General features: G+C 50.0%; 1 protein-coding gene across 1 annotated transcript in view; it reads right to left on the reverse strand.

The window, feature by feature from the left end:
- CORO2B (coronin 2B) overlaps positions 1-8,840 on the reverse strand; it is a 66,697-nt gene that overhangs the window by 21,991 nt on the left and 35,866 nt on the right. The window contains exon 2 of the mRNA XM_006920218.3: positions 5,686-5,802. Coding sequence (XP_006920280.1) covers positions 5,686-5,802 — 117 coding nt within the window. The remainder of the gene's footprint in view (positions 1-5,685; positions 5,803-8,840) is intronic.

Raw genomic sequence — 8,840 nt, forward strand, 5'->3', positions numbered from 1 at the left:
GGGGCCTCCTTCCGTCTCTAAAAGGAGTGTGTTGCTTCCTTCCAACTCCAAGAGGTACTGGTTTTCAAGTATGTAGGAAGGCAGGGTGGTAGGTGGTTTCTGGCTGCTTCCAGCAGGCCTGACATCCTGCCCCATCCCACCCCAAGCTCTTCTGGGAGGGGCATCATCTCTGGGGAAGGTGGGGTCAGGTGGGGTGGGTGAGGGCAGCCACTGGATGGAGGAGCAAAGGAATATAAGAAGGCAAAAGAAAGGTGCTGCGTTTGGCTCACCGGGGAGAGGGGCCTGCCTTCCTCGCCCCCTCACTCTCCTGGGACCACTCTCTTCTCTCCTTGAGATGTCAAAAACCTCTCTGTGGCTGCTGGAGAAGGACTGAGAGCAGGAGGCTTGGAAACCCATAGAACCCTTTCCTGCTGCCTGCCAGCCACCCTCCCTAGCTGCCGCAGAAGCTATAAAAAGCTCAGCCCTTCAACAATAGGTGACATCACCCAGCGGCAGAAAGAACCGGATTCTGCCAGATGCCAGGAGAGTTACGGCCCCCACCCCTCCCTCAGGACAGGAGCCCTTGGGAAAGGGCTTTGGGTATGTTCCCCTATCCCTGGAGGGATGGGTTAGGCTCCTGGGGACCTCCTTGGACTCTGGGGGAGGGGCAGCTGAGCCTGAGGGACATGGGGGATGGATTTCACTGGAGATTTTTCAAGGGATGAGGGATATGGGAAAGGAGCTGGGAGGGAGATGAAGTCTCTCTAGATCCCTTCAGTGTCCTCTGAATGTTCTGAGAAGAGGGGTGGGCCATGGAGAGGTGAGAGTGAGTACACAGGCACTTTCAGGAGATGGGCCAAACCCTCCGGAAGCAGCTTCTCTCTGGGCCTTTTGGGGTGGTTCCCTCCCCAGCCCTGGAGTGTAGCACAGTGCCTGGCACACAGTAGGTTTGCTGACTGACCTTTTAACCCTGGTTCTAGATGTTATGTCTGGTGCACAGTACGTTGACCATTTGGGCCTGAGTGGGTCAAGGGTGGTGTCTCAGTGGCCTACCCTCATGGTGTTTGATGGAGGCACAAGGGTCAGTCAGAACAGCCTGGGCAGGTTGACAAGCCTCCTCACCTGCCCTGCAGCTGCAGGTTCCACTTCCTGTACATTCCACCCTCCCAGGACTTGGTTGAGGTGCCATGTGGGCTTTGCACAGCGAGGACACCGAGATGTAAACGTTGAGTATTTGATGGAGCTGAGCCCTTCATGGCCCTGAGCCTCAGTTTCCTCACCTGTAAAGCTACAGGTGTTGGTGACTAGCTCAGAGACCTGGCTGAGTTCCCACTTGCCTGAGACTCGGACTCCGTGTGACCTGGGGCAAGGCGCTGCCCCTGGGCCTCAGTGTGCCCTTCTCCAGGAGGGACTGGGCCCCAGCCTCAAGGGCTTGTTGGCTCCACAGCACAACCCTCGGCCCTGAGGCTGGGGAGGGGTGGAGACCAGCGGGGCTCTGAGCCGCTGCTTCTGAGGCAGCTGGACTAGCAACCAGAGCAAGAGCTTAGTTCCTCTCTGCTCTGGAAACTTAATCTCCTTCTCTGTGGATCAGCAGCCTGGGCCACCCCCACCCCACCTTGTCTCTGTGTCTCCAAGCCCCATGTCCTTTCTCTTCACATCCCTTCCCTGGGTGCTCCCCTTCTCTGTGGAGCCCCATTCCAGCACTTGTCCAGCTGGCTTGGGCCCCACCTCTGCCACAAAGCTGGCCCTGACCCTTCAGCCCCACTAATTCCCCTCCCTTAACCCCCCCAGAGCATGTGGCATCTCCCACACGCTGTATGCCTGGTGTCCCAGCTTATGCTCAGATGGCTTGAGAAGCACAGGCCTCACTTCAAAGTGCAGCTGCTCACCCTGGCATCTCAAGCCTTCTCTCTGCTCCCTTCCTCCCTTCACAGTCCCTCTCCTGCCCACTCCTCTCCTCTGCCACCTTCCAGGGCTCCAGCCATACCAGATACCTCCACCTTCCAGGCATACATACCATATGAACTTTACTAGAGTGTGAATGTCCATGTTGCCCCCAAATTCATATATTGAAATCTTAACCCCCAAAGGTGATGGTACTAGGAGGCGAAGCCTTTGGGAGGTGATTAGGTCTTGAGGGTGGAGCCTTTATGAACGCGACTCTAGAGAGACCCCTAGCCCCTTCTGTTGTGTGAGGACACAATGAGACACCCGACCGTGCTGGTAGCCTGATCTCAGATTTTCCAGCCTCCAGAACTGTGAGCAATAAATTTCTGCTGTTTATAAGCCACCTGGCCTGTGGTATGTTGTTACAGTGGCCCGAGCTATGACACACTCCCTCCAGGCCTGTGCCTTTGCCTTCTCCCTGGACCTCCTTAAACCCTTTCCCTGCCATCAAAGTCCCGCTTCTCCAGAGTCTAGCTCTCGCTAACCGCCCCCGCCCCACCCCCCGCTCTGCCTAAACCTTGGTTGAAATTAATCCCTCTCTCCTCCCTGGGCACACAGCCCTGTTGGACCCTCTGTGGCTGCAGTGAGGTCATTCTGCACTGCATCTCAGTGAGGGGGTGTGATGCTGCCCCGCCACTGGCAGTGTTTCCAGGGCAGGGCGGAGACTAGCAGGCATAGTGGTAGACATGGACCTCCTTTCATTCTCTTGGCAACTGTCAGAAGGATGTATCATCATTATTACTGTTAAAAGATGAGCAAAACTGAGGCTCAGAGAGGGTAAGTAACACAGTTTTGGTCACTTAGCAAATGGTGAAGCCGAGATTCAATCCCAGGTCAACCAGATTCCATAGTCCAACTCTCTTTGAAGCCCCGCATCCAGGAGAGTGGTGGGCACACTGTGGTCCTTCAGTCGATGTATGTGAAACTGAAGGCAGCCCTTGGCTTGTGTGGCCAGGGCTGGGGCCTTGCACAGCACGGATGTCTGGTTTATTAGCTGAGGTCCCACAAGATGCGGCACCTGACTCTTAGATCAGATAAGGTGCTGGGCTACAACTGAGCAGGGCTATCAGGGCCAGTGACCCTCCCACCCTCGCTCTGTTTCAGGCAGAAGTTTCGACCTGAGGTAGAGCCAGGATGGCCACTGGTTCCGAGAGCCCTGGCCTAACCTGTCCCTCTCCACAGCAAGTTGAACACTGCCCTTCTCTTTCCCAGCTGGCTCCCCTGGCACAAGACACCAGGAGGGGCCTGAGGCTGCCCACAGGACTCTGTGAATTCATCTTATGATGAGACTTAGGAGAGCAGGAAGAGAGTGAGCTTGGGACCACAAACCCTTCTCGACTTCCTAGTTGTGTGACCTGCCTCCAACCCTCAATCTGGGGATGGCAGTGCCTGGGTCACAGGGTGGCTGTGAGGGTTAACCGTGTGTTAAGTGTCCAGCCCGACTGGGTAGAGGAGCTTGGTATAAGGCACCCCCAAGTTTCAGGGGTGTTTGCTCCCTGATGGCTGGCGACAGTCACTCAATATCTTAGCAGGCAGCGGTGGAGCAGGCTGTGGTTGCTGGCACTCCTTCTCGGGTTCCCTAAACCCAGCAGAGAAGGAGGGGCAGCACCTCCACCTGCCTGTCTCCCACTGAGCCCAGGCCTTACCTGCACTGACCACTGACCTCTCCAGTCCCCATCAGCTCCAGCTGCCTCCTTCCCAGCCCAGGAAGCAACCAGTGACCTTGTTTTCCTCAGGCTTCTGGACCAGTGCTTGGCTCCATCACCTTGTGCCCACCCTCTGCCCCGCCTGTGCTCTGACCTCTGGTCACTTTCCCCATTTTGCTAAAGAAAGTAATCATAGGGGGCAGGGGGAGAGTAAAGTGGGTAAAGAGGATCAAATAAAAGGTAGCTAAAGGAAACTGGACTTTGGGTGGTAATCACACAATAGAATATATAGATGCCAAATTATAATGTACATCTGCAAATTATATAATTGTATTAACCACTGTTACCCCAATAAACTTAATTAAAAAAAAAAAGTAAGTATCTGGGGATCTAAATGTGAAATAACAGAAATCCAATAAAGCCCGATTAAAAAAAAAAGAAGGAAAAAAAGAAAGTAATCAAACCTGATGGCTCGTGTCACCGCCAATTTTTGATCTCTGTGCTCACATGGGCCTTGCCCTTGCTGCTGCTGCTCTCAGGAATCTTCTTGGGTTGACTTAGGACTTTGACCTTCGGGGGCTGGGCAGTTCCATTCCATTCTTTTAGCTCCCTCCCCACTACTCCCACTTCCTAGATACTGTGCCAGGTGACTTCCCCCTACCAAATTTATTGACCAATAGAGACTACTCACTGTGACTCTCTTTCTTTGAATAATCAATTAGTTTGGCTATATTTATTCATGTATTTATCTTTCCATCCATCCATCTATCCATTTACCTTCATCCAGTAACCTTTGCATCATTCCATCCTTCCTTCCTTCCTTCCTTCCTTCCTTCCTTCCTTCCTTCCTTTTCCTTCCTTCCTTCCCTCCTTCCTTCCTTCCTGTCATCTATCTTTCCATTATCTATTTAGTCATCTCTCTAACCATCAATGTAGTCATCTATCCAACAGTCTATTCTTCTAACCATCCATCTATCCATCCATCCATCTGTCCATCCACCTGTCCATCCCATCTAATACCTACTAAACATTTACTAGGTAGTAGGCTCTGTGTTGGATATGTGGGATTCAGAAGCAAATAGGCCATGGCCTATGCTCTCAGGAGCTCACAATTGAGTCTGGAAAGCCAAGTAACCTGAGCTGCAAGTGCCTTTTAGTTCCAATACCCTGAGAGCCTATGACTTATACCAAGGCTTTGCCAGTGAGTACTGGGTAGATGCTTATGACCTGACTAAAAGGCTGATCTTCCTTCACTTGGGAACACCAGGGACTCAGGCAGCTCTTCCTCACAGCTCAGCTGAGCTCTGACATCCCCTGTTGATCCCAAGCTGAGGCACTGATGTTATTCAAGGGCAGTGTGAAGAAAGGCATGGGGCCCCTCTCCAGAAACACAAAGGCCACTGCCAACACCAGGCTCTACCTCTGTGTGTGAAAATCAGCAGAACTCAGGGAAAGGGTGGCCTGACAGCAGCTTCAAATTTTACTCTCCCTGGATTCTTTATCTCCCCCCCGCCCGCTTTCTTCCATCCATCTCCATCTCCCCGTCTGTTCTCTCTTCTTCTTCCCTCTATCTCCTCCCTGCTCCCTCCTCCTCATTTCCCTTCTCCTATTTCTTCTCTCTTCCCACTAAGTGGTGGGACACATGGAATTCAAATTCTGGGCCATATTTGTGGGTCTTTGGACAAGTCATGACAATGCTCAGCCCGGTGTCCTTCCCTAAAACCATGGCTCACAGGGGACGAAACCAGATGGTGCATTTGCCATGCCCAGCCTGCAGGAACAGGGGCTCTTTTCTTCATGGCTCATTCATTCTCTTCCCTTTCCCTCCCTCCTTGTCCATATTCCTCCTTTTGCCCTTCTCCTCCTGAGACTGCAGATGAGTGCTGATCATATACTTAATCTTTTTGTTCTAACTCTCAACTATAAAATCAATACCTCCAAATGAAATCACACGAAAGGCACAAGACCTGTCAAACAGTCCATAGATTTTCTCCTTCAGTCATCTTCCTAACTCCCCATCTTGGGCAAAGAAGGGAGAGGGAAGGGAGTTTAAGGAGGAAGCAAGGAGGAGTCCCACGGGCCCGCCCTCCTTGGGGACACCCCTCCTGCTCACCGACGTGTCCTCTGAGCACGAGGCAATGATGTTGTCAATGAAGGGGTTCCACTTGATGTCCAGGACATTCCCCTGGTGACCACAGACCTTGGGGTAGTTAGGTTCAATCCTTCCCGTCTGCCGAGGAGAGAGAGAGAAAGAGAGAGAGAGAGAGAGAAAGAGAGAGAGAAAGAGAGAGAAAAGGGGATTAGTTTGATGGCTCTGGGGTGGCCCTGAAAGGACAGCATTTGTTTTTAACCTGGTGGGTCATGGAGGACCAACCAGTGTCTTATTTGTCTTTGGGTCCCTGCATCAGGCTGGGCCAGATGGCTCTGTAGCTGCATCCTCTCCAACACTGAATGGTGATGGGGCAGTGGGGCACTGTAGTCCATGTGACAACTTTGTCAACTTTGTGCAAATTAAGAAAAGGTGTTTCTTCCTCAAGTAAAAATGTTTAAAGTTAAGATGTTACCATCCACCTGTATGGCCAAAGGCTGCTGCCCTGGCAGCACAGACACCCTGACATTGGGATGTATGCACTCTCCTCGGTGCCCACATTCCCCACTGTCCCCTAGGAGACATGCCACAGCCAAGTTCGGATCAGGAAGAGGCTCTTTCCTGCTGCTCAAGGAATCAGCAGAGAGGTCCAAGTCTCTGTGTCCACCTAAACACCGTCATGCACATAAGTTACTCTGCCTACAACGTAAACAATGCTGCCCCCAGATGTGGCAGGCTTGTTCAATGTGCATCTTAAATACCTGTACACAGTGCCCTGTGGTTAAAAGCATAGTCTTTGGAGTTGCACAGGCCTGTGTTTGAATCACAGCTTTGCCACCTTTTAGCTATGTGGCTGTGAGAAAATCAAATCAATGAATTTCTCTGAGCCTTAGTTTCCTCATTTCTGAAACGAGGATAGCAACACTTACCACTTAACACTGCTGTAAACATTAAATGAGCTAATGTACTTAGCAAAGTGTTTAGCGTGGCGATTATCATCATAAAGACTGCTTAATATATGAGAGTAGTTATTTTCATCATACAGGTTAGATGACACCTCCTCCAAGAAGTCTTCCCTGATCTCTCAATGGGTTAAGAACTTCCCCGTGCTCTCACAGCATTCTGGCTTCCCTTCACTACAGTGTTATCACATAGAATTACAGTCTCTTTTTATTTGTGAGCAACTGAGGACAGGGTCTATGTCTTCCTTGTCTCTGAATCTCCAGCTCCTAACAAGCTTGGCACATAGTAGGTACCCACTATATGACTCAAAAGACATCCTATGAAGGGAATAGAGTCCACAAAAGATAGAACGAGAGTTGTGGGGGTAGGAAGTAAGGAAGGGTAAGTCCATGCTTACGCTTAAAGGTAGCAGGGCAGGAAAGGAAAATTTAGGCAGAAGCTGTGTCCCATCTTAATATTAGTTTTGGGGGGGATTTGGAGGAAATAGGGGGGTTAATACTAACTTTGAGGGGGTTGGAGGAAATAGGGCGGGTTTTTCCAGTCACTGCCCATCTGCTACTAGCGGTTAGGTGTTCAGAGGTACCTTACGCAGGTCATCCCACACCCTCCGTGAAGTTCCTTGACTGAAAAATGAAGAAGACAACCAGTTTCTGCTGAGCCTCTGCTACCTGTGCTTTATACTTCACCAGTGTGATGAGGCAAGATTAATTTCAGGATATCCTCCGGCCAGAACCCCTCCCCACCCATTTCCTGTCTGCATCTCTGTCAGCTCATTTCCAGGTCGTGTGTGTGTGTGTGTGTGCGTGTGTGTGTCTGTGTGTGTGACACAGCAATGGCAGGATTAGTAGAGGAAAACAGACCTAAGAGAAAATGGCAGTGGGATGGAGGGTGAGGAATGAGGCAGAGAAAGAGGAAAAAAGCCTCAGACGTTGTTCTCAGGAGAACTTCACTGACACTGTACATCGTGGGGAAATTAGAGAACGGAGGGAAAGGATTTGGGGAGCAGCTATCAGCCAGGAATGGGATCCCCTCTGAATTCCATGAGGGATGTAATTTGAATTGCAACATCTTTTTCAATTACTTTCAGGCTGTTGGACTATGTTTCCTTAAATGAGATTTTGAGCAAATACTGAGCCACATGTGGCCCTGGGAGTTATTAGGGTTACACATTATCTTCTTGAACTCTCATGACAACCTTGTTAATTAGGCGTGAAGAAATGAAGGCCCAGAAAGGTTAAGCAACAAGCCCAAGGTTACCCATCTGAAAGTGAAACTAGGATTTCCACACGGGGGTGATCCTCAAAGCTGAGGTTTTTGAACCCCACTGCTCATTGTTGGCCTGCTTCCCTCTTCCAGTTCTGACTTCCATGGGCACACGGGTCCTGCACTGTCTGCTTCTACGGCTCACTTACTCTCTCTGGCAGATCCATTCCTTGCATTGGATCCCAGTGGCTGCACTGGAACGATCCCTGAGCAAAGCTGTTTGCATTCAGCTTTTGGCACCCAGCCCAGCCCAACCCGGGCAAATCCGAGGGACACTGAATCAGTCAATAGGTGGCCATCAGCTAACAGCAGCTCTGGCCAGCAGCCTGTGGGCGATGTACTGAAGGGACTGATGAAGCAAAATCACTGGAACCTATTCAGAATGAGGAGAGGTCAGAACCTTGCATTGGGAAAGGAATAAGTCTTTTTAAAGCAGAGACTCCTGATGAAATGTATACATCTAGGTGGACCTCTCTTTACATAATGTCTGCATTCCACCAGTGGGGTATGTAATTATAATTATCATGACTGAATCACACTGTTATTTATGTGAATGGTAACCCCAGAGTTGTGTAATACACAACCTGCTTGGCTCTCCGTGGCAGCCCTGAAGGGAAGGCTTTCAACCTGGAAGCTCAAATTTTCCTGGATGATGTAGTAGGGTTCCACATAAAATTTTGTTTGAAAAATATTGTTTTAATATTTAGTACCTCTGTTTTTAAAGACGAGTTCCACTGCTAAGAAGGAAAGTTTGAAAACCACTGTTCTATAGAGAATTCAAACCAATTAAAAATACAATTATTAATTCCAGGGGAAAATATTGTTTAAGAAAGCTAATGAAATCATAATGCATAATGACATATACAATATTTACAGAGTTGTAATAATGTAAATCTTGAATATTTATGTAAACAAGAGTTGTGCTATAATATGCTGGGAGGGCAGAGGTAGGG

The sequence above is a fragment of the Pteropus alecto genome, unplaced genomic scaffold, assembly GCF_000325575.1.
Source record: "Pteropus alecto unplaced genomic scaffold, ASM32557v1 scaffold86, whole genome shotgun sequence".
Taxonomy (NCBI): Eukaryota; Metazoa; Chordata; class Mammalia; order Chiroptera; family Pteropodidae; genus Pteropus; species Pteropus alecto.